At 36.5% G+C, this 27,219-nt stretch overlaps 1 protein-coding gene and 1 long non-coding RNA gene across 3 annotated transcripts in view; one reads left to right on the top strand and one right to left on the bottom strand.

The window, feature by feature from the left end:
* The window catches only part of LOC138153013 (uncharacterized), a 665,929-nt gene that overhangs the window by 456,709 nt on the left and 182,001 nt on the right, over window positions 1-27,219 (top strand). The gene's annotated exons all lie outside the window — the stretch shown is intronic.
* Window positions 683-1,179, bottom strand: LOC138153296 (small nuclear ribonucleoprotein E-like). The gene has a single exon (XM_069077436.1). The coding sequence runs from the start codon at window positions 1,136-1,138 to the stop codon at window positions 860-862; it is 279 nt and encodes a 92-aa protein (XP_068933537.1). The 5' UTR covers window positions 1,139-1,179; the 3' UTR covers window positions 683-859.

The following is a 27,219-nucleotide window of genomic DNA, read 5'->3' as shown; positions in this document are numbered from 1 at the left end:
CTGAGAGGTCAAGTGTCTTATCTATGATTGTAGCAGCAAGCACCCCAGTGTCTCCAGGGTGGCTGCTCATACAGGTTCTTGGATCTGCTTTGTTTAAGGAAAGCAACTCAAAATGGGTTAACAAGCTTGCTTTAATCAGTCAGACATATATCGTTTACCTTGTTCAGGAGAAAAGGTCAGCACCCCGAACTTCAAAGTATACAGGCACAATTATCAAGACAGAAACAGATCAAGTAGACAGATTTCCAAACTGTCCAACCATTACATCCATACCCAGTCAACATCTGGGTTTCCACATCTGGGTTTTTCAAAGCCGGGGGGGGGGGCCCTGGACAACGGCTTCCCAGAATACAGATCAAATCACAGAACACTTCTCAAAGTGAGCCCCCAAAACAAAGCTACACATCAGGGCTTATATAGCCTTCTCCTGGCTCAGAGAATGTAACAACCTTATTGACTCACTGGCCAATCAAGAAGTATCTACTGAAAAACAAGCCTCCCACCCCAGGCTTCAGGTGCACTTTAGCCTAGGGGCAGCGAAGATCTTCCAAATTTGCATTTCCATTACAATGATCATACTAGTATATGTGATCAGAGATAGGATTAAAACTTGGTCTTTTTATCTCTGAGAGTTACTCTATCCATTAAACTAATAGTTCTCACTTTCATCATGATAATGACATTATGTTTTTTAAATAGGAACAAACCCCAGAGCAACCCATTTATTGTTATAATACCATAAAAGAAAGATCAAAATAATGTGGAAAAATGTGACGCTGGCTTTTGAAGCCCACAGAATGTAACAAAGAAAAAAAATATTGCCTTCCAAGTGTCTTCTAACTTCACTGACAATATACTTCTAGTTAGAGACACTTTGTAGTAGAGTAATGTTGTCTCCTTTTAGCATGATCTGGCCAAGTTGTTTCCTTGACTTTGTTTTAGAGTGAATCTCCTCTGCATCATCCAATACAAGATTTATATACTCATCAAAACCAATTATGCAGCCCTCCATTCGCATATTTACTTGCTCATATAGACATACCTGAATTCGGGACCTATTTTGGAGATACCTGAAGATGAGGTTGATGGGCTGCACCATCACCTTCTGCTCCTTCTGGCCCTGGCCTCGGTACGCCATGGTGGGAGCATACAATGAGAACTCTGGGCACGGTGTGCCACTGAATGACATTAATTTTATATTACAATATCCCTTCCACTTCTTACTGCCTAGCTGAGTGAGGCCAGATTTTCTTCATATGCTTCAACCAAAACAAGAACCCAACAGATTGAATGTTTAAGCAGATATGAGAATCTGTCTTCTATTAAACTAGGAATTAAAATCATTTGAAAAGACATATAAATCAATGCTAACTTTCTTACTTTTTAAAAAAAATAGTTATTTTATATTAAATATGCTTTTATAATAACACATAACTGGCTTGTTTTCATTTTTAAGTTGAATTAGTAAATAATAGATTTAAAAAAAATTATCAGTTTAATTAGTAATAAGGCAACTAGATAGATATATCCAGGAGTCTGCTGCAGCCACCTTAAAACCTAGGAAAACTTATTTTGAAATTTTCACTATGAGTCTTTATGCCTCAGAAATCAATAAATGCAGCAACTCAAGGCTTGATTTATTTTGTTTATTGTTTAGACTTAAGAAAGTGGTGGAGAGATCCTAGGGGCAGAGTCAAGACAGCGGAGTAGAAGCAGGACCTCCCTGCAGCTCCAGCTTCTACCTTCCCCAATCCATGTAAAAGGGGACTCTAAACAAACTTTGGAGATGCAGAACCCACAAAATGTCACAGAGAAGCTAATCTCCTGCTGAGGACAGCCTGGAAGGCCAGTAGGAATTGGCCAGCACAGTACTCTAGGAGCTGAGGTGAGCCAGAGGTTTTAGCCCAAGGGCAGTCCTGACCAGCCCCTGGCTGGAGGGACTCCAGATCACCAGCAGCTGTGGCCATTTCCCAATTTATCAACACATAGATGCAAAGGACAAAGTGCGAGGTCAGTGCAGTGTGGACTGTGAGACCAGTAATTGGGAGAGCTTGGCTTTGGCCCCCAGGGTGAGAAGCCACTGAGATGCCTGGCACAGCCAGTGCCACGTGGCAGCTTCAGATCCTGGCCTGCAGAGTATAGGGGGACCAAGCAAACAGTCTGAGGGGTAATCACTCCTGCTTTAACCTGCTTGGATCCGGATTGCAGTTTAGGGTGGAGGTCCTGAGGTGTGTGACCAGCTTGCCAGAGCATGTGGAGGCTTCAGAGAGGGCACCCAGCTAATACCTCTGGTTTTAACCCCAGTTATTTGGGATGAAAGCTCCCCTGTCTGGTGGCAGAGTCCTACTGTGGTAAAAAGTCTAGGGGTCAAGTGACTGCTGGGCAACATGACCAGACAAAGAAAGCAAAACAAACAGAAGACTCCAACATTAGACTCCTATTTTGGGGACAAAAAGGGCAAATCATGGAACAGGAGGAAGACGGTGAAGTCAGAACTCCTGCATCAAAAGCTTCAAAGGAAAATGTGAGCTGGTTACAGGTCATAGAGGACCTTAAGAAGCAGATGAGAGAAGTGGAGAAAAATTTGGGAAGAGAAATGAGAACAATGCAAGCAAATTATGAAATGAGAGTCAACAGCCTGACTGAGGAAAATCACACCTTTAAAAACAGACTGACTCAATTGGCAAAAGAGGCTCAAAAAGGCAATGAGGAGAGGAATGCCTTAAAAATCCGAATTTGCCAGATGGAAAAAGAATCACAAAAGCCCAATGAGGACAATCGTTCCCTCAGATTTAGATTGGAGCAAAGGGAAGCTAGTGATTTTAAGAGAAATCAACATGATGTTAAACAGATCCAAACAAATGAAAGAATAGAAGGCAAAGTGAAATATCTCATGGGAAAAACTACTGACCTGGAAAATAGATCCAGGAGAGACAATTTAAAAAATATTGGACTACCTGAAAGCCATGATCAGGGAAATAACCTAGAAATCATCCTCCAAGAAATTCTCAAGGAAAATTGCCCTGATGTTTTAGAACCAGAAGGAAAAATAGAGGTTGAAAGAATCCACCGATCATCTCCTGAAAAAGATTCCATAAAGAAAACTCCTAGGAATATTATAGCCAGGTTCCAGAATTCCCAGATTGAGGAGAGAATATTATAAGCAGCCAGGAAGAAACAATTTGAATATTGTGGAAACACAACCAGGATAACACAGAATCTGGCAGCTTCTAACTGAGGGATTGAATGGCCTGGAACAGGATTCAGAGAGTCCATTGTTAAACGTTTATCAGTGTACCACAGGATGTATTTCACATAAACAAAAGTTCTATGATGTGCTCAATAATATTCAATATTCTAAATGGATCTTGAGTGCAAAATGTTTGAGAATTGCTACATTAATACATACATCTATTCTTTTGTTATTTACATGTTTTCTACTTCTTGAAGACCATCACTTATTTTTCTTAAATTCTTGTTTCTAGTGACTTCTTATAAATATTTTGATATCATCAATTCATATTCATTTTATATTATTTAAATTTGAATTATATCTCTTTATAAAATGTATTATTTTATTATTCTTCAACTCTCAGTTTTTATGATTTCTGTTTTTTGTTTAAAATTGAATTTATTTCTCCATGATTGTAAAAATTCTTCTTTTGTGGTAGTTTTTCATTAATTAATCTTTTGAGCTTTTAGATTTTTTTAAAAAAAATAGTATATTTGCTTCATTAATCCTCTCTATTTGATTTATGTTTTCAGTGGCAGTGAGGAGGGGGTGGGAGGGAGAAAGGAATGAAATGCTGCTAATAATTAGATGTTTCTGAAATGGTAAGTTCTAAACCTCTTTTAATATTACAAACAAAATTATCATGAAAGATGAATGAGTATGGACTTTTTTGGGTAATGAAACTTGTATTTCATCTTTTTCTCAAATCTGATACCTCAATACATCTGTGGAAAGAAAGAACATTCTCATCTTTAAAAATCATTATGCTAAGTTTGAGCGGATGTTGTCTATAAACCACAAACCAGCTTTAACTATAAAACCTTGTACTTCCATTAAAATATTGATGCTTTTTTTTCTCTTGTGTGAGAAAAAATTACAATATCATGGGACATCACTGAATCATAAAAAATCTTGAATTGTCTTGCCTTTCTATTTGTGTCCTCAATACTTGCATACAATAAACACTCAATAAGTGCATCTGATTTAATTTATTCATTCATCAAATTAGTCTTTTTTTTTTTACTTTTTAGGCTCTACTTTTATAGATGCAGAGAGTGTTATTACTATGCTCAGCTTTCCAAATTAAAATTTGTGTTTACTAAATCACTGTTTACATCTAGATGACCCCTTTGTAGTTTGAAAAACACTGATTTGTGTTTTTTTTTCTTTTTAATTTTTGAGTGTGTATAGGTGATTGTGTAGGGGTGGGAGTGAAAAATAGGTTGCAATTGAAATGCATTTTTATTTTATTTCATCGAAAAGCATCAACCCTAGAATAAATTTTTTAAAAGGAAAAGAAAAAATGTGTCTGTCCCATTAAAGGTGCAGTTTTATTGGGTGTTGTTACTCTGGTATCATCTCTTCTTTCTGTAATTACTGTACCTGTCTTTTCCTCCACGTTTCCTTTTGTTAGCAAAGTACTTTCTATCTCTTCACATTTAGTCTTATCTCTCTTTACTTATTTCTATCCCTTACAATTTGCTTCAGATTGATGGATCCTTTCATCACTCTGGTGCCTGGGGTATGGCATCACATACCCAACTAACTGTACATTTTCTGCTTCTCTCTAGTGCTAACATTTTAAGGAAATGAGAACACTCTGATTATGTTTTAATACCTCTGACCTCCAAATCACCCTTAAAAATATGAAAAATTTCTGTGGGTGGGGTTGATATTTTTATTTCATGCAACTGAGAAGTCATAATACCTGATTAACTTGAGGCTGGAATGGAGACCAAAGAAATGGTCTTTTGTATACTGACACAGTACTGTACTAAATGGCTTTTAAATTAATACTGCTTGCTAACATTGCAGCAAATGGATTTTGCTTTGGGGGTGAAATTGTGAAATTCATTCTCTTGTACTGATTACTAATTATTATTGTTCTTGTCCCTCAAATAAATTTAGTTCTGGGACTATTAGCCTTTATTTGACTGTAATGTAACTTGTAAAATTCATCTTCATGGAAAGAAACTCTGACGAGAAACAATGATGATGTGTGTCATCCTGTGAGATCTTTCTTATGATATTCGTTTGTGGGATGCATTTCATTTTATTCACACTGAAAAGTATTCTTGGCCTGAACACATATAATTTATATTCTCTACCATTCATATATGTATACTTTCATAGATAGGGAAAGCAGAGAGATTTTTCTGGAGTATGGAAGTATAAAATGAAAGTAATTTTTTGCTTCTGTTCTATTTTAAGCATCTCCTTTATTTCTGTTTTGGGCAAGGTGTGATATCTCTAGTTTGGAGAGTGCTGTATATCCCTTTTACAGGAGTGATTCTTTTAATGACATCTAACTTTAAAAGCATAACAATTAAAATTCTCTAGTAGAGAATTAGATTTTGGTCCCCCAATTATTTTACATATAGTTGACTCTCAACTCATTGGGAGATTCAGAGGAATCCCTGGAGATTCCTATAGTTCATTACCAAGCTATTGCTTTTCCGTGTTTGCTTTTTTCAGACACATATACATGTATCATGCATGGACACACATAGACACAAACACACTGCAGCTGCTTGCTTCTGCCATGGACTTGGAATTTTGTTCCTTCTTCCATCTGCCCTTTGTGTAAAGAAATTCTGTCTGAGTAATTACTTGTCCGTCCCCTTTGCTCACTCCCAACATCATCATTCTTCAACCTTCTGTTTCCAATTAGTTCTTATCTCAAATGGCTTATTGGCATCAATCTGTTCTCAGAATCACCAAAGTGCATACAACTATCCCCTGGACCATAGGGGACTCCAGATAAGGTGTCGGCTTGCCAATCAGCCCTCTGCAGTCTCCACAGTTTCTTCATTTCTAAGGAAACCTGAGATCAGAGGTGGTACTGAGACGTGTCATTGATATAGCACAGTTTGGGGGCAAAATGACATGCATGAGCATTGCAGGGACTGTGGAAAGCCTGTGAAAATAGCCATTGTTGGACATCTGGTGTCAGAAAGAGGTTTTCAAAACAAGTGTACAGCGTTAAATCATAGTATAGACGGCTTCATGGCAGCTGTCTGCTGCTGGAGAGGGTATATTGAGACATTTGTGAATGGGTGCACTTTCATACTGACAAGGCATTTTGCTGAGTGCACTCTTGGGCCTAAGGAACACGGGTGAGAGTGGACAAAGAAGATCAGCATTTCAAACAACTTAACATGATTTAATTGATGGAGAGAAGATTAAGCAGAAAAACAGGGGTTGCCTGGGCTAGTTAGCTCAGGTGGTTAAAGAATGGAGGTAATGAGACCAAGGTCACAGTTTGGATCCCCATATGGACCACTTAGCTTTGCCTAGGGAAGTTTTTTTTTCCCCCTCTAGCAATGTAGTTTTGTAAATGTGTCCTGTTTGACACAAGGGAAACTGGTGAGAAGAGTATGAATGACAGTAAAAAAAAGTCATAGAAATGTGATTAGGAGGGATGAAAATACTTGAAAGTATACACACCATTTGACTAATTCTGAGTCAATATATTGTAGTTCAAAAAAACTGATCTCTCAATAATGCTTTTGAATATCAATAAATGTGATATATGCTCTCTCAGGACAATTCATTTGATTTTGTTCTGATATTTTATATTTAAATCAATTACATTTTGCTGTTTTTGAACCAAGTGTTTCTCTACTCATATCTCTTTAATCTTAGCAAGTCATTTCAAATTGATGGACCTTATTTTCCTCACCTGTAAAATGAGGGGGTTGGATTCATCGGCCTTTGCTGTCTCTTCCAGCTCTTGTCTACATCACTAGACCTTCAATGCCAAAACAGACATAGAAACTATAGAGGAAAGGGCATTGGTTGAAAGCTTGCCTCTCTAAACTCTTTTTTCCCCCCTTCTCCTCTACTACATAAATAAGATGAAAGGAATGTACCAAATAATATATGCAGAAGTATATTCCTTTCAAGGTATAAAATTGTCTTAGAAGAATTATAAAATAAATATAGATAAATTCTTCAATTAAGAAAAAAAATCTTTTTAAATCAAATTTAGTCAAAAACGTCCCTTCAAAATAAAATAAAGAAAAACATCTTTGTGTTTAAACTCTTTGTAAAGCACCATTCCTATAAGACACCTGCAGCTTTATGGGATGTTATTTCACAATTCAGGCTTGGCTTGCCAAGGGTGGGAAGTGGGCTGATTGTATGAAGTGGTGGCGCATTTAGCAAGTCATTGTTAACTTACTTCCACAGAAAACATCAATGGATTTTTTTCACAGCAGCAGCTAACAAATAACAGGTTTTGTAATGTTGGCTTTTTTTAAGTTAAAACAAAATTGATTGTAACAAAAGAAAATGCAACAATGTTTTTCAGGAGGTTTCTCTAGAAAAAATCCTCAGGGTAGCTTTCAACAAAAACCTGCCAAAGTTATATTTGGGTAAATCCTTTGTGGGATAAACTAAACCATAAATCATAAATGTAGAACTAGAAGGGACATAACTTAGAGGTACATCAGGTTTAATCTCAATTTATAGATGAGAGAACTGAAGCTGAGAAAATTGAAGTGATATATCCAGTATCACACAACTAATAAACATTTGAGGCAGGATTTGATCCTAGGTCTTTTTCCTGATTCTAAAGCCAGTCAGTACTCTAGAAATCCCACCAAACTGACTCTTGGACCCTCTTTCAAGTACCCCTCTAAAGAAATAAACATACAGAAAGCATATGGAAACAGCTTCCTTCTACTAGTTTTACACCTACCCTGATTTCTTTGGACATTCCCAAGAAAGCAAAAATAGGACTGAAACACTCTGTGTCTTTGTTTTCTTGAAGAAAAAAAAAGAAATTTGAAGGAACAGGTCATGAATGATAGAAATCAATTGTAATCAAAAAATAGTTCAAAATTCTGGCTAACAGTCTTTTGTGAGAAGAAGGCAAAAATAATTTTTTTTTTACGAATCCACATGCAGCCTTTCACTTTTTTTTAGTGAGGATTTTACACACACTGTAATGGGAATGTAAATTTTAAAGATCTTCCCTGCCCCTAGGCTAAAGTGCACCTGGAGCCTGGGGTGGGAGGCTTGTTTTTCAGTTGATACTTTTTGATTGGCCAGTGGGTCCAAAAGGTTGTTACATTCTCTGAGCCAGGAGAAGGCTATATAAGCCCTGATCTGTAGCTTTCTTTTGGGGCTCACTTTGAGAAGTGTTCTGTGATTTGATCTGGATTCTGGGAAGCTGTTGTCCAGAGACCCCTGGCTTTGAAAAACCCAGATGTTGAAAACCAGATGTTGATTTGGTATGGATGTAATGGTTGGACAGTTTGGAAATCTGTCTACTTGATCTGTTTCTGTCTTGATAATTCTGTCTGTATACTCTGAAGTTCGGGGTGCTGACCTTTTCCCCCTGAACTAGGTGAACATACATGTTTGACTGATTAAAGTAAGCTTGTTAACCCATTTTGAGTTGCTTTCCTTTATCAAAGCAGATCCAAGAACCTGTGTGGGTAGCAACCCTGAGGACACTGGGGTGTTTGCTGCTACGCACACACACACAGACAAATACATTTTTTTTTTTTTGCTTTATTAGGGGCCTCCTAGAATGTCACTTGAATGAGAAAATTGAGAAGAATAAACAAAACCTACATATGTATGTATGTATATGTAAGGGGCCAGTTAGGTGACAAATTGAATAGAGTGCCAGTCCTGGAGTCAAAGACGACTCATCTTTCTGAATTCAAATCTGACCTTAGATATTTCCTAACTGTGTGACCCTTAGCAAGTCACTTAACCCAGTTTGCCTCAGTTTTCTCATTGGTAAAATGAACTGAAGAAGGAAATGGCAAACCACTCTAGTATCTTTGCCAAGAAAACCCCAAGTGGGGTCATAAAGAGTTAGACATGTCTGAAACAACAGAATGACAACAAATCTGTGTGTATGTGTATAGATAAATATGTATATACATATATATGTAAAATTGGTTCTTATGTATAAACATATCTTTGTAGAGCTAAGCTATAGTTGTATTTTTATTAATACTGGAACCACTCTCCCTCTGTTAAAATAAGAATATGTCAATAATTCACTTCACACTAAAATTTTTTTTAACAGAACTACTACATGCAGAGCATTGTAAGCATTATTACTACCTGGACCCTTCTCTCAAGTAGCTTAAAATATAATATTGGGAAGGACAAATATAAAAATAATTGTCATTCAAGGGAGTGTTTTAGTACCCAGATTTTTGGCAACGTTTGGTGAATTGCAATGTTGTTTCTGTTGCTATTGTGGATGTTTTTGGTGGGGCTAGAGTATGTGTATAGCCCTTATTTAGTGGTACTGTGATGCTATCCTCTGAATTACTACATGGGAAATAAGGGTAGCTGTATAAATAAAAATAATTAAAAAGAATTAAGGTCAAGATAGGTAAAAATAATAATACTAGTTAATCTACATGCTTGAGGGAATGCTGTTATCTGAACTAAGTTTTTGAAGGTATAGCAAGGTAATAGCTAACATTTTAGAGTATAGAATTTTAAGTCTTGTAAAATTTTTCATGTATACGTATATATGTGCACTGTATGTTTACACTATGCATGCATGCATGCATGCATACATACATACATACATACCAGTCATTTCGATTGTGTCTGATCTTTCATGACTCCATTTGGCATTTTTTTGGCAGAGATACTGGAGTGGTTTTCCCTTTCCTTCTCCAGCTTATTTTATAGATGAGGAAACTGAGGCAAACAGGGTTAAGTAACTTGCCTAGTAAGTGTCTGAGTTTGGATTTGAACTCAGGTCTTCCTGACTCCAGTCCCACCATGTTATCCACTTTACCACTACACATACCCACACACCCACATATGCATGCATATGTATGTATATATTTGTATACATATATGCCTATGTGTAGACACACATGCATACACAATCTCATTGTATCCTGACAATAACCTTGAGAAATAGTTGGTATTTTTTGTACTGCTTTTGGTGATGAGGCAAAGAAGAGTTAAATGACTTGGCTAGGGTTACACAGGCAGGAAATGTCTAAGACAGGAACTGAACTCATATATTCCTAACTCTAAGTCTTCTAGTCACTTTATCATGTGGCTGCCTTAGAGGAAGTCCTGCAAGTTGGTCTTTTCAGAAGTCAGAAACATAACAGTAAGTGACTATTAATCAACTTCAGTTCTGACTGTTGTATCACAAACTCTCTAACAGTACATGTCAATTGTGGCAGATTATAATTTCATTCTTAATTACTGATCACTTCCATTCTTTTTTTGATTCAGTGTGGTTTTAGTCCCTCAAGCCAATAAGAAAAGGATTTTGTTTATAATAGATAAGGGCATAGTAAGGAAAAAAAAGGAAGAAAGGAAAGGAAGGAAGGGAGAAAGGAAGAAAAGGAAGGAAGGAAAGGAAGGAAAAGAAAGAAGGAAAGAAAAGAAGAAAAGGAACAAAGGGAAGGAGGAAGGGAAGGAAAAGACAGAAAGAAATGAAGGAAGAAAAGAGGAGAGGGAGAAAGAAAGAAGGAAGGAAGGATCCTTGAGGACCTCTGAAGTAAGCAAGATTAGCTGGATGGTATCACCAGCCCTGGCCAGCAAAAAAACTTTGATCATGAACTTGATTTAAAATACAGTAAAAAATGGCAGAAAGAACAATGAATATAGAAATTCACACTTGGACTATTATCTCCCAGTGGATATAATCTTATAGATTCAATAACCTGTACTCAATAATTCTTCTTTATGTGTGTATAATTCTACTGGTTAATTTCCTAAACTATGAAGTCCACAAGATTTGCCTTTGACATTCTCCCATTTTCATTTTATATACTGTCTTCCCTACCCACATCCCACATTCCATTCCTAAATGGTCTGGAGCTTAACTAAATATCAACTAATTCCTTGAAAGGGTATAAGATGCTACTATCTCAAGATAATTTGAATTCTAATAGGAAATTCTTTATAACAGAAATATTTTAAAAAGAACATTTCTCCTCAATTACATGTAAAAACAACTCTTAACAATCTTTTTTTTAATGTTGAGGTCCAAATTCTCTCTCCTCTTCCCTTCCTTTTCCCCTCCCCTCTTCCTGAGATAGTAAGCAATCTGATATAGGTTATATATGTTCAACCATGTAAAATATTTCCATATTAGTCATTTTGCAGAAGAAAACTCAAAAGAAAAAGGAAGAAAGAAAAAGAGAAAAATAGTATACTTCAGTTTGTATTCAGACTCCTTTCAGTTCTATTTTTCATCATGAATCCTTTGGAATTGTCTTGAATAATTGTACTGCTGAGAATAACTAAGTAATTCACATTTGCTCTCATAAAATATTGCTGTTACTTTATGTAATGTTCTAGTTCTGCTCACTTCACTCTGCATCAGTTCATGTAAGTCTTTCTAGGTTTTGATAGAAATATTTTTAAGATTCAATAAAATGAATCTTTAAGAATTAGATTTCAGGGTCCATGATTAGGTGCCTTTGTAGATTCCTTTGCTTTGTAGTCAAACTAACTGTATTTGGTGAGAGTAGTTTTTTTTTTTTTTAAGAATGAGAACTTGGAGCAGCTTGGTGGTACAGTGAGTAATAGGGCTGGCCCCAGAGTCGGGAGGACCCGGGATCAGTTCCTGCCTCAGATACTTGACACCCACACAAACAAACTGGCCATGTAACTTTAGGCAAGTTACTTAATGCCAATTGCTTTAGAAAAAATTTTAAAAATTAAAAAAAAAAGAATGAGAATTTCTTTTACAAATATAACACTAACCACAGATTTTCAATAAGAATAATCATGAATCACCAACCAGACTTAATTCATTTTGAAAATAAACTTCATTAATGCAAAGTCAAAGTTGTTTCTGATGGTTTAATAGTATCTTACTATATAATCACTTAATCTTGTTATCTCTCTTTACCTTGCTGTGAGCTTAGGACCTAATGTATTATGTAACAAAATAGCATTGATACTTAACCTCTAACTGGGAAGAGTGGACCTGATGAAATACATAAAGAAGGAATACAACTTAACATTCGATAAAATTTAATTTAGTTCAACAAGCACAATATTCTGCCAGTGACTGAGAATTCAGTGAGATAACAAGACAAATAGTTCCTACTCTCTAGAAGCTTATATTCTAGTAGGAAAAACAGCAATCACCACCACATATTCATAGATAAGTAAATATAAATCAATTTCATCGAGGAATGAATGAAAAATGTTAATTAAGCACTTTCTATGTGCAAAGTATTAAATTCTGGGCACATAAACAAAAAGCAAAGACAATCCTAGTTTCTCAGAGAACTCATACTCTAACAGCAAGAGGCAATACATACATTAAGATTTCAAGTGCAAGCCTGATGGAAAGGCCTTTAGGGAGTAGCAACAAAGCTATTCCCTAAAATAGTCATTCTCACATGATAAAATCAAATGTATTTCTGATAGTTAACCATTTGTCAGGGCCAAAGGATTTGGTGTTGAGAACTTTATTTTCTAAGTCTTCAGTCAATGTTGTTCTTAAAGGGGGTAGGGGCTTTAGTGTCTGCAGAAATTGCTAGGTCATATTTCCACAGGGCATGCTTTTTGGAATGGTGGCTGCAAGGAGCTGGGCTAAATGTAGAGCTAGTAGTCTGAGGATACTGCTATTCCTAGTCAGTGGCAGTTGGTCAGCAATTGATATTGGTGGGAGCAAGGAAGACAGACTCCTTCTCTACAGGGATTTCTCCCTTTATTGGTGGCAGTTCAGTTAGACAGTAAGCAAGGCTTATTGTCTGGGGGCATTGCTATTCCCAGGGTTTTTAGGTTCAGGGTCCTAGTCTCTCTTCATTGGGATCTGAGATGAGATGGTGGTTAGATAATGGTAGTGGTTTGACTCACCTGGAACATGCTCCCCCTCTTTCCTCTTTCACATAAACTTGTTGCTTTAGCTTGGCTGGGTTATTCTAACAAATGATGGTAAAATCAAGTAATGTCTTGTGTAGGAATCAGCATTTGATCTGAGCCTTGAAAGGATGATGAGTTGGAGATGGAGAGACGGAGAGAAGGGAGTATAAGTTGAGCAAAGGCAGAGAGGTGGGAGAGATAAGCCTGTCTAAGGTGAATTGAGAAGACAATTTGACTGGAATGAGGAAAATGAGGAAAGTAATAAGAAATAAATATAAGAAGATATGTTGAATCCATATTGTGGACAATGATGTGGTCATAAAGAAATAGGAAAATTAAGAAGAGGAGAAAATGAGTGCCAGGAAAAATGAGTTCTGTTTAGGATATGTTGATACAGAGATATTTATGGACCATATAGGTGAGCTATGTGACAGGCTATTATTGATTTAGGGCTAGTGCTCAGAAAAGTGGAGCTTTAGCTGTAAAGTGATCATAAATGATCCTGAGAGAGCTGAAGAGATCATGAATATAGAGTATGGAGAGAGCAGAGGGCCCAAATAGAACCCTGGCTTATACTCATGTATAGCAGGTGAGACAAGGATTATAATATAACTAATAATAACAATAGCAATGACAAAAACAGCAAAATAAGTGTGTGCTTAAAAGAAGAATTTAGGGGAAACAGCATCATGAAAAAACAGGGAAGAAAAAAGTATATTAGAATAGTGGTCAACAGCATCAAATGCTACAGAAGGGTCAAGAAGAATGAAGACTGAGAAAGAACTCAGTACTGACTATTAAGACATGTTTTGTCACCCTGGAGATTGCAGTTTTGGGAACTTAGTGGTATAGTAATAAGTCAGATTGAAAAGAGTTGAAAAATGAGTGGGATATGAGGTTATGAACGCACTGATTATTCTTTTTTCTAGGAATTCAGTCTTTATTCTTGGAATTTAGATGGAAAAGGAAGGGGTGTATGAGTGTGTGTGCATGCATGCATGTGTGTGTGTGTGTGTGTGTGTGTGTGTATGGTATAGCAGGACAAGTGAAATTTTTTCTAAGACTAAGGAAGGATTTGGATGCATTTGTAGACACTAGCAAAGGAACCAGTAGATAAGAAAAAGATTGAAGATTAGAAAAAGAGAGAGGACAATTGAAAGGATAAATTACCAGAAGAGTTAGAAGGATATTGAATGAAGGGTAAATTTTTTTAAAAAGAAAACATTTTTTTATTTATGGAATAAAACAAGCATTTCCATAACAAAGTATAATTAAAAAAAGATGATCATACATGAAACTACAAATCTATTATGCCCAACTTGTTATTCCTCTCAAATATACAAAATTGCTATATAAATTTTTTTTCCTTCCCTTCTATATAATAATAAGCATTCTAATGCTTATTCCTCCTTGCTTTCCTTATTTTTCACCCTTGTTCAGGTCTCTTCCCTCCCTTTAAGGTCCTGACAATATGGCAGCCATATCAGGGGTATACTTTCCTTCAGACATGTATTCCTCACCACCATTCCCATATTGGTAATTTCTGATCCGAGATAATTCTCACCATCTACTTTCTCCTCTTCTAGTCCAAAGCTTCTCAGTTCTGCCAGAGGTAGTCCGTCACATAATTATGCTTGCTATTCAACCTCATAGGACCATAGATTATACCTGAAAGGGAACTTTAAGGGCATCTAGTCCAACCCTCTCATTTTACGTATGAAGACACTGAGGCCCAAGGACGTTAAGTGACTTGCCTAAGGGCACAAGGGTAAATTTTTAGCAAGGGAAAATACCACTTCATCAGAGGCTGAAGAAAGGAAGAAATTATGAGGCATCATGTGGAGAGTATTTGAAGTAAAGAAATGGGGAAAATAGAGTTAATGATAAATGAGTCTGAGAAGAGAAAGAAATGGAGTAGAGAGATTGAGGAGAAAAGAGCTTTGGAATGTATTTAGCAGGAAGTACAACAGAAAGTCAAATAGAGAAGAGTAATAGAATTGAGTAAGTGTCCAATTGTGACTAGAGAACATAAATTTGCACTGGACTCAGCAGAGTTGTGTGACTCAAACGATCACAGATTTAAAACTTGAAGATACCATAGATTTCATCATGCCCAACATATTAATTTTACAGATGGGAAAACGGAGGCTCAGAGTTCAAGTGACTTGTTTAGAATGATACATCTACCAAGTGTCTGAGGCAGGATTCAAGCTCAGATATGTCTGACTCAAAATCTAATTCTCCTAATATCTAATATCTAAACCATGTACCCATTCTGACTTTATCTTGGTATAGGTATAAGATGTTGGTTTATGCCACACTATTTTCTAATTTTCCCAGCATTTTTTGTAAAATATAATTCTTATCCCAGAAGTTGAAGTCTTTGGATTTATCAAATAGTAGATTACTATAGTCATTTCAAAATCTAATTCTCTGTCAATTATATCATGATGGTTCTAGCAGAAACTAAAGGGATGAGAATACAATAGGAAAAGGCAAGGGATGGAGAATAAGAATATGCCATGGTGGCATGGAAAGAGAATGAGAAGCATGGAATTTGAAGGTGGAAAGCACAACACAAAACACCAGTTGACTATAACTAGTTTGTGAGTAGGGGAATGTGTAGTCAGATATAAATAAGTTTGTGGTGGAGATGACGCCTGGCTTTAGGAAGGGTGAGAAACATAGAGAGATGGAAGAACAGGAAATTGTGGTCAAGTAGAGGCACTTCAAAGTTCTAGATGATGAAAGAGCAGCATTTGTGGATGATGATAGATTAAGGTTATGACCACTATAATACATGGCTTAAAATAAAGACATAGATCAAAGATATTGAGGTGGTTGATAAATTGAGAAGTCAATTTAATGGGGGACATCATGATGAATAATGAAGTCCCCATGCGTAAGATAAGATAGGGTAGAGAGGAAAGTTGTGATCAAGGTTCTAGACTTTTTGAAAAGGGAAATGAAAATGATATGGGGACTGGCATGTAACTTCCATAAGAATCTTCACAGGGTGATTTAGATGAATGGAATAAAACTAAAAAGAAGCAAGATTGCTGACTTATGGTGGACAGGGAAAAGTCTGGAAGTGGTAGAAGAGAGGAACGACTTTCCCTATGTTCTCTCCCAGTCTAAAACATGGAAGGGAAAGATGATGAAATGTATGCATTCATTCAATGCTGGAAAAGAAAGGTAGACATTTAAAGAAGCCAAGCTTCTGTGATTTCAAGAGGATGAAAAGAAAATAATAGGAAGAGTTATAATATAAAGATCAGTTTAAGAAGAGAGTTAGATCATTATCATCCTCATCCTCATCCACCTTGATATAGTGCTTACTATGTGCCAGGCACTATGCTAAACATTTTAACATGATTATCTCATTTGATCATCGTACCATTCTGGGATTTAGGTGCTATTATTTTCCCTTACTTTACAGTTGAGGAAACTGAGGCAGAAAGCTATTAAGTTACTTGCCTACGGTCACACAGCTACAGTTTCTGAGGTCACATTTGAACTGAAGTCTTCCTGATTTAAGATCCAGTTCTCTATCTACTATACCACATAGCTGTCACCTAATATGATTTGTGTGAATTCCAATAACATAAAATTCAATTCAGTGCAAAATATAAAATGATACCAGGCTGCATATAATGTTAGCCAAAATTTAACCAATGTGATTGAGTGAACTAGTTGAGTTTTGCAATGTGCTAATATGTTATCAGTCTGTACTTGTCTATCACGATGTGGAGATGTGATGTGGTACTATCTAGTGTATTACCAATGGTTAGGCTTTTTTTAAGAGCCCATGGTGTTGTTCTTGCAATATTTTTTTCCCATTTTATTAAAACTAGACAAAAAGATGGAAACACTAGTTGAATTGCATGAATATGACCATAGTAATTCTAAAATAGGAAAATATGTTTGAAAGTCTGAATCTACAGTACAGCATATTATAAAACACACAGGTGAAATAAAAGAGGTGAATTTGCATCATCATTGGGGTGTGCATGTGACTACTAGGAATAGTGGTGTTACAGTGATAGAAATGGAGTGTGTCTTAGTTGTATAGATCACAATCAAAATCCCATTCCCTTTAGCAGAGCAGTCATTCAGGCAAAAGTTTCAAGTTTGTTTCTTTAAAATATGAAAGAAAATAGAAATGGAGTAGATTGTGAAGAAATTTTTACTTCAAGAGTTGGTCGGTTCAATCACTTTAAAAATCAAGTTCAATTGCTTAATGTTAAAATTATTGGAGAGTCAGTGCAGAAGGAAACATCTTGATGTTTTGGAGAAAATACTAGAAGAAGATGGATACGCTGATCAACAAAATGTTAATGTGGATGAAACTGACTTTTTCAAGAAAAAGATGACTTCTGGTACTTAGATTTTTGAAGAAAAAAATAAAATTGGATTTTAAGTGGATAAGGATTGCTTAACATTTTTCTTGGAAGGTAATAAAGAAGGGGATTTTAAATTAAAATCAACATTTGTTTATAGGTACCAAAATATGCACACTTTGATTGACTACAACGATTGATTGCTACTGTTTTTTTGACAGTCAAAGTAAGAAAGCATGACTAAAGTTATTTTCAAAACATTGTTTTCAAATTATTTCAGCCAAGTCATTGGAAAAAACATATTTCAAGGACAACAATAGTATGATTAAAGTATTACTGATTTTATATAATGTCCCAGGTCATCCAACTATGCTTGGTTTATGTTGTGAAAATATGAGCATGCAAATTCACTGAGATATGGATAAAGCTTTATGTAACTACCAGTATATGCATGAAGATTTAAAGAAAAAGTGGTCTATGCTGTTAAAATATTTTAAACAGTAATAATGATGTTTCTATCTTGTCAGTATAGGCTTATCTTTATGTATGATATTTACTTTAAAAATCTGCTTTATAATTACTCTTATTTTGTAATAAATTTGAACAATAAATATATTTTCTTATGTCTTGATGTTGTATTGCATTAAAAAGATCAGGCACATCTACAAATTCATTTATATAGTTCTATTCTGCTAGAATTAATTTTTTACATATAATTACCACTTCAAATGTGAAAATTCAAATAGTGCGATAACTTCATGGGATTCGCTATTGTGACTAGTTAGAATTTAGAACATGATTCCAAAGGGCAGAATAGAAATGAAGGTCAGAGTGGGATAGGGACACTTGAAGGTTACACCTGAAGTAGATGGGGATGAGGTAGCTGGGAAGTGTCTTAGGGGACCAAATTTTTGCCTTTGATTCTCAATCATAGGACTTTTAGAAAGGAGGAGAAAAGAATTTGTTAGCCATAGGACAATACATTTTCTTTTCTAGTGATCAATTATGGCTATACCTTAGCACTCAGCTTGGTTACTGATGGGGTTCTTTCCCACATGAAGGAGGGTAGTGGTGGTGTGGGGTTCTTTTCCTTTGAAGATCAAGACTAAAGAGTGAGAATCCTGACTTGGAAAGTCTATTGCTGGAAGTCTTTGGTTGTGAAGAGCTGAGGCATTTATGCACCTTCTGTCACTTAAGTCTAAGATCAGATGTTGATTTGATTTCCATCTTCAGTGAGGTGTCCAGAGGGCTCTATGTATCAAATATATCCTTGATGAAAACACAAGAAAGAAAATTATATGTTTTCCACAGGACACTGTCTTTTTTAATGATGAAATTAACTCAGATTTGGAAAATATTGTTGCATCTACCATTCATTGATTTAAAAATTATTTACAGTAAAAGCAGTAGTTTACATGAAGCAAGGTATACTTTCCTAATTATCATAATTAAATGGACTTGCAATCTCAGGATTTGCAAAAGAACAACCCAATCCTAAAGACTATGTAAACTATGTCCTATGTAAATTTTCTCCATGAGTTCTGCTAAGCTCACCCCTAAGTATCTGCTCAAATTGCTAAAGCCATTGCCTGCTATCTCCCCATTTCCTCCTCCACTATGAGTATTTCCTTGTGTGCCTCTTTTATGTGAGAAAATTTCCCTACTCTGTTTCTCTCTTCCTTCTTCAATGTTTACATCACTCTTTTTCACCCCTTCATTTTGTTTGTAAGGGATGGGGGAGATCATCCCAACATAACTGACTTATATCCATGCCTTCTGTCTATGTAGACTCCTAATGGGTCCACTAATGATAAAATTCTTAGGAGTTACATGGATTATCTTCTCATTGGAATTTAAACAGTTTAACTTTACTAATTCCCTTATTACTTTTTCATGTACAATTTTTATGCTTTTCTTGAGTTGTGTTTGAATGTGAATTTTGTATTTAGCTCTGAATCTGAATTTAGCATCAGAAATTATTGAAAATTCTCTATCTTATTAAATATCCATTTTTTCCCTCTTGAAGGATTATACTCCATTTAACTGGTAGATTATTCTCAATTGTAATCCTAGCTCCTTTGCCTTCTGGAATATGATATTACAAATGCTCTGCTTCTTTAAAATGTAAGCTGTTATACCTTTTGTGATCCTGACTGTGGGTCCACAATATTTGAATTATTTCTTTCTGGCTGCTTGAAATATTTTCTCCTTGAACTGAGAGCTCTGGAATTTGGCTATAATGTTTGTGGGAGTTTTCATTTTATATGATCTCTTTGAGGATGTGATTGGTATATTCTTTCCATTTCTGTTTTCCCCTCTGGATCTAAGATATTAGGGCAGTTTTCATTTATATTTTCTTGAAGTATGACATTTAGGCTCTTCTTTTGATCATTGCTTTCAGGTGGTCCAGTAATTCTTAAATTATCTCTCCTTAATCTGTTTTTGAGGTCAGTTGTTTCTCTGATGAGATATTTCACATTTTCTTCTATTTTTCATTTATTTGACTTTGTTTAATTATTTATAAATATCTCATAGAGTCACTAACTTCAACTTACACAATTCTAATTTTTAAGGAATTATTTTTTTCAGTTAGCTTTTGTACCTTTTTTATTTGGTCAATTTTGCTTTTTAAGGGGTTCTTTTTTTCAGTGAATTTTTGTACTTCTTTTATCAGTTGGCTTAGTTTGCTTTTTAGGGAGTTCTATTCTTTAGTAAATTTTTGTGTCTCTTTTATCAAGGTTCTAATTCTGTTTTCATAATTTTCTTGTATCATTATTATTTATTTTTCTTCTATTTCTCTTACCTCTTTCTGTGACTCTTCCAGAAATTCTTGTTGGGATTGAGTTAAATTAGCATTTTTGAGACTTTGGAGCTGTTTTCACACTATTGTCTTCTTCTGTCTTAATTTTCCCTGCCACCATAGTCACTTTTTATGGTCAAGTTCTTTTTCTGTAGTTTGCTCACTTTCCCTGATTATTTTTTGGCTTTGAAGATTGTATTGAAGTTAGACTCTGTTCAACTGGGGGTGGGTAGGCACTGTCCCAAACTTTAGAGTTTTTGATTTCATTTTCAGAGCTAGTTTTGGGGATCAGCAAGTTTTCAGTGCTTCCAAGATGGCGTGATCTGGGGATGTGTGGTCATTGTTATCCTGGTCTTCACTCTGGTCTTTACTCTGATCTTGGCCCTGTGTGTGAGCAGGACCCCTGTTCTCCTACAGCTAAAAGTACTTATACTCCTCTACACTTTGGAACTGGGACCACATCTCTGCCCAAAAAACTACGACCCAGAGCTGTGTATAGGAAATAGAGTTGCAGTGTCAGATGTGCTCAGTTCAAGCAAAGGGTGCCCTATAATCTATTTCTGACCAGTTGTTTAATCTCCTTACTGCCTCTGGATTGAGAGCTTTCAAAGCTGTTGCTGCACCTGTCAGAACCACCTCCAATTCCCAGGCTAGTGCAGTTGCTGAATTCTGGGTCAACCCCCACTTTGGTATTACAGACCTTTATTGCTTGCCTCCTAAATTGTCTTAGACTGGAAAAAACATTTCTCAATCAATCTTTTGTTTATTCTGCCACTCCAAAATTTTATTCAAGGAGTTATTTTAAAGTTGTTTGGAGAGAAATATCTGGAGAGTTTAGTTTGGTGGCTTCCTCTAATCTACCATCTTGGCTCTACTTTAGATAGCCCATTGTTTCAGGGAAAATTTTAATAGTTCTTGGAGAAGCTTTGCCATTTTCCAAAGGCAATTCATTATCATTGTCTCCCTGTCCTGCACAATTTTGAGCTTACCTCATTGTCCATATATACTGAAGGACTAGTTCTATAATCTGTCTGTCTAATTACTTCCCTTGTCCTCTTGTTGCCATTTCTGTCTTGCCAACACCTAGCCCAGTTATTCTCACTGTCCAAATATTCCATTCTTGTGGGAAAAAAAGCTTGCAACTGTGTGGACTGGGTACCCTACATAATTTTGCTAGATAATCTCAACTTGGTCCTCACTGTAGAAAGAGAACATCTTTATTCCTTCCTAATTGATTTCATATGCAACTCTATACCTTAGGAACCTTCTAATCAGGGGCAGAGCCAAGATGGTGGCATAGAAGCAGCAAAACTCCATGAACTCCCCCCATAACCACCTCAGATGCCTATAAAATATGACTCTAAACAAACTTTAGAGCTACAGAACCCACAAAGTGAGAGACACAAATCTCCTGCTAAAGGCAACCTGGCATGCATACAAGAAGGGTTCATCACAGCACACTGAGGGCTAAGCCCAGCCCCCAGTGAACCCATGGTTTTAGCCTCAGGGTGGCACTGACTAGCAGAGGCTGGAGTGGACCTCAGGAGAGTGGATCACTAGCAGCTGTGACAAAGTAAAAGATCAGCGTGGATCTCTGTTGGAACTGGGGGAGGATGGAGGAGCAGGTCTGGGCCCCTGCCTCCTGGGGCAAGAAGTGACAAAGGTGTGGTGGTCCTGCAGCCACCACCACATGGCATGGCTGCTTCAGAGCTCCTAGCCTGCAGATTGTAGGAGGACCAAATAACCATTCAGAGGGTAATTGCTCTTGCTTTAACCTACTTGGATCTGGATTGCTGTTTGGGTTCAGGTCCTGGGCTACATGACCAACTTGCCAGAGTGTGTGGAGGCTTAAGAGAGGGCACCCAACTAATAGCTCCAGGAGCTAAGAAAACCCCAGCAATTTGGGACAAAGCTCTCCTCTCTGGAAGCAGAGTTCTACTGTGGCAAAAAGCTCAAAAGTCACATAATTGAGTGGCATCATGAGCAAGCAAAGGAAGCAAAGCAAGCACAGCAATCCAACTTTGGATCCCTTTTATGGGGACAAAAAGGATCAAAGCATGGAATGGGAGGAAGACAGTGAAATCAGAACTCCTGCATCAAAAGCTTCCAAGAAAAATGTGAATTGATTACAGGCCATGGAGGACCTAAAGAAGGATTTTGAAAATCAAGAGAAGTGGAGGAAAAATTGGAAAGAGGAAGGAGAATGATGCAAGAAAATCATGAAAAGATACTTAACAACTTGACTGAAGAAAATAACACCTTAAAAATGGACTAACTCAAATGGCAAAAGAGGCCTAAAAAGCCAATGAGGAGAAGAATGCCTTATAAAGCCAAATTTGCTAGATGGAAAAAGAATTTCAAAAGCTCACTGAAGAGAATAATTCCTTCAGAATTAGATTGGAGAAAATGGAAACTAGTGACTTTATGAGAAATTAAGATACTATTAAACAGAACCAAACAAAAGAGAAAAAAATAGAAGGCAATGTGAAATATCTCATTGGGAAAACCACTGACCTGGAAAATAGACCCAGGAAAGATAATTTAAAAATTATTGGACTACCTGAAAGCCATGATCAAAAAAGGAACCTAGAAATCATCCTTCAAGAGATTCTCAAGGAAAATTGCCCTGATATTTTAGAACCAGAGGGAAAATAGAAATTGATAGAATTCACTGATCACCTCTTGAAAATGATCCCAAAAAGGAAAATCCTAGGAATATTATAGCCAGGTTCCAGAGTTCCCAGATTAAGGAGAAAATATTATAAGCATCCAAGAATAAACAATTTGAATATTGTGAAAACACAATCAGGATAACACAAGATCTAGCAGCTTCTACATTTGGTGATCAAACGGCTTGGAATATAATATTTCAGAGGGCAAAGGAGCTAGGATTAAAACCAAGAATCACCTGCCCAGCAAAACTGAGTATCATGTTACAGGGGAAAATACGGATATTCAATGAAATAGAGGATTTTCAAGCATCCTTGATGAAAAAAACCAGAGTTGACTAGAAAATTTGACATTCAAATACAAGAAGCAAGAGAAGCATGAGAAGGTAAACAGGGAAAATAAATCATAAGTAACTTATCAAAGTTGAACTATTTACAAGCTTACAGGGAAAAATAATAATTGTAACTTATGAAACTTTTCTTAGTATGAGGATAGTTGAAGGGAATATAAATGTATATATGTATACATGCATATATATGTATCTATAGGAGAGTATATGTGCACATGAATACATATGTGAGTGTGTATATATTTGTGCAGGTATCCATAGACAGAGGGCACAGATTCAATTGAATAGGAAGGGATGATATTTAAAAAATAAAATTAAGAGGTAAGAGAGGAATAATGGGAGGAGATAGAGACAGAACAGGGTAAATTATCTTATATAAAAGAGGCAAGGAAAAATTGTTATAATGGAGGAGAAGAACAGGAATGAAAAAGAGAATGGGTCAAACTTTCTCTCATTGAATTTGGCTTAAGAAGAGAATAACATACACACCAAATTGGGTATCTTATGCTACAGGAAAGTAGGGGGGGAAGGGGATAAGAGGGGGGATGATAGAAGGGAGGGCAGATTGGGGTGTGGAGGGTAGTCAGAAGCACATACTTTTGAAAAGGGACATGGTAAAAGTAGAAAATAAAACAAGTGGGGGGCATGATAGAATGGAGGGTAATATAGTCAGCCTTGTACAATATATCCACTGTGGAAATGTTTTGCATAACTTCACATGTACAACCTATATTGAATTGATTGTCTTCCCAGTATGGATGAGTGACAAGGGAAAAAGGGAAAGAATCTGAAATTCAAAGTTTTAAAATCAAATGTTAAAAAAATTATTATTATTATTATTACATGTTGTATCAGCAATGCCATATTCACAATGCCTATAGAGATTACAAATATGCTGATATAATTATCCATTAGAAAATACGTCATGTTTGCCATATGAGGAAATAAACTAGAAAATTTATTAAGATACCAAAAGACTGAGTCCCAAAACCAGAAAGTGAAAGCCATCAGAGTAGTTATGACATTGGCACAGGTAGATAAAGTAGAAAGCACCCACATTTTCAAGCCTTTAAAACAGAACAGGCTACCTCAGGCAAAGGTCCTCCTCTCCCCACGCACAGCAACCACCCAGCGTCCTGGAAGCGCACTCCCAGCAGCTCCGGCCCCTGGCAGTCCTCAGCAGGAGTGCTTAGCAGAAAGTCCTTAGCAGTTCTAACTCAAAAAGGGCTTCGCGCTGCCACTGCCTCTGCTGCTGCCGCCGTCACCACCACCGCCAGCCACCGAAAGAACGCTAGCTTGGCTTCCGCTTCCTCTTGCTCCGCCCCTTCCTGCTACGTCAGCAAGTCCAACGGGGCATGGAAGATCTTTAAATCCCATAACCCTTACACATGTACTGGGAAATAACATACACAGGCACTGGGTTATGGAGATCCATCCTGCCCTACCAGAAAGTCGGAGGGGGCATGGGGAAGGATATAGGAGAGAGCAGACTGGGGGAAGGGGTATTCAGTGGGATAGCTGTTTTGGGGTGGTGGGTAGGGGAAAGACAGGGAGAAAATTTGGAACTCAAAATCTTGTGGTAATGAATGTTGTAAACTAAAAATAAATATAAAAAAGAACCCTTCTTATCAAGCTTCCATCATCTTTTCGCTCACCCTCTCAACTGAGGACCTCACCTCCTACTTGTGTTAGAGAGAATTCAGAATTTCATATTCAGAATACCCATACATATTTTGTGTCTATTTCCTGAAGAATTAGGGGAGAAAAGACTGTTAATTGATTTCTGAGCCAGAATTGAGTAGTGTTCAAAAAAGCTTTCCTGGAAGAAGTTGGCCCTCTCACCAGGATTTTCTTTTATTTTTTCTTTTTGTTTTTTACTTTTTGGAGGGCAATTGGGGTTAAGTGACTTGCCCAAAGTCACATGTCTAGTAAGTGTGTCAAGTGTTTGAGGCCAGATTTGAACTCAGGTCCTCCTGACTCCAGGGCCAGTGTTCTATTCACTGTCCCACCTAGCCATCCTGCTCACGAGGATTTTCACATAGCTCTGAACACTTGACATTATTGTTACTTTCTTCTCTTCATTAGAAAACAGATGTGGACAGGGAGAAGGAAGAAGAAACACAGTACCATGTGCTCACTGCTAAGTGGAAAAAAGTTAGGAAAAGGGCTGCAGACCCCTTTCCCTCCTGGAGGCTCAGAGCAACTTTTCCTCATTACTCAACATCTGTCAGGAAGAGAGAGAAAGGTTGACTCTCCTCTTCCTGATGCTTCTTATGATTTTATGAAGTGATAATGCTCATGATATTCCACCATCCTTCTCTATAAGATTTTACAAACAAATTTATATTCTAAGCCTATGTGAACCTTGGATATTATGTCTCTGTCAGTTATTTCAAATGTTTGCTTCATATGGCACTTTTTTTTTGTTTGTTTCTATGGTCTCCTATCTCTCAATTGTTATGCAATTGATTTCTATTAAATTTGTGAATGAAATTTTTGTAATTGGTATCTGTCTTTTCTTCCACCTATATCCCATATTTTGGTGCTAATAATGTAATTAAATAGGTCAGGTTGGATTTTTTTTAACTTACAATTATTTAGTATGTTTGTCTTTTTTTATGTCTTCTAGAACTGTCTTTGCTCTCACAAGTTGACAGTCTTTTTACACATAGTTCATTCAGGAATGACAGTCACATTATTGGATTTCTGAAATGGAAGGAACCTCAGAAGTCCGTTCAATCATTTCATTTTACACATAAACAAACAGACTTAGAGAGGTGGTATTTTGCTCAAGATCAAAGAGGTAACAAAATGGCAGAACAATGATTCAAACTCAGGATCTCTGACCAAGTCCAGCAGCCCTATCATATCATCTTATCGCATCATAACAGATACTTTCCTGTATCCTACAAGAAATTTATTTCACTTCTTTTGATTTCTTTTGGTGCTTATAATGTCCATGATCTATAGTTTGTATCTTCAAAAAAAATGATTCATTATATTACCTATAAAAATTTTTAAATAGTACAGATTTTGTTAGCAGATGTGATTACAGTGATAACCTTATTCAGTAACTTGCCAAGGATGAAACTTAAGCCAGATATAAAATAGAAAGATATATATTCACCTAAAGAATGAATCAGAATCAAAGACTATGTCTTGCATAATTTCAAAATGGAGTTGCTATCAGTCATGAAATTGTCCAAAAGTTTGTGTTCACTAGCGACATTGTTCTAGTTGTATTAAACCCTGGAACAATACAACACTTTCTAGTAAGATCCACGATTATATGAAATAGATAGATTTAACCTTCTCTACTTGATATAAAAAAGTGAATGAAAAACTCATATTGCCCAATTTGTGACATACAAATGGATGTAAAGTCCCCAACACAATTAGCTTTTGGGCAAGTATTTCATTTGGGCTTAAAGCTGAGTTGAAGGAAATGTGATTGACTGGCATTTTGAAATTTGCAATGATAGCTGTTACAAAAATGCATTTCTTTGGGTGGTGCAGTGAATAGAACACTGGCCCTGGAGTCAAGAGGACCTGAGTTCAAATCCAGCCTCAGACACTTAACACAAAACTAGCCATGTGACCTTGGGCAAGTCACTTAACCCCAATTGCCTTACCTTCCCCTCCTCAAAAAATGCATTTCTTCAACAACCAATGGTGTTAGGCAGCTCCAAATCATGGAACATGACATAAGAATCAATAAGATGATAATAAATGCCAGGATGTATATCTAGCACTTTGCCAACTCTAAAATGCTATGTGAAAGTCAGTTGTTTTTATCATTATTAAAAGCAATTAAAATTCATGTCACTCAAATGACAATATAAAAATTGTAGTGGGCATATATGGGCTAAAATATGACTTGAAGATGAGAAGTGGCATAAAAGGCATCATCATAAAAGGTTAGAATTATGATTCAACTATACAACAAGAATGAGGAAATAGAGAGTATTATATTGGTACCATCAGGATAAATGAACTA

Source organism: Petaurus breviceps, unplaced genomic scaffold (assembly GCF_028583685.1).
Source record: "Petaurus breviceps papuanus isolate PSGF00001 unplaced genomic scaffold, PetGlider_PUasm1.0 90977, whole genome shotgun sequence".
Taxonomy (NCBI): Eukaryota; Metazoa; Chordata; class Mammalia; order Diprotodontia; family Petauridae; genus Petaurus; species Petaurus breviceps.
This window is presented reverse-complemented; position numbering and strand designations above follow the sequence as displayed.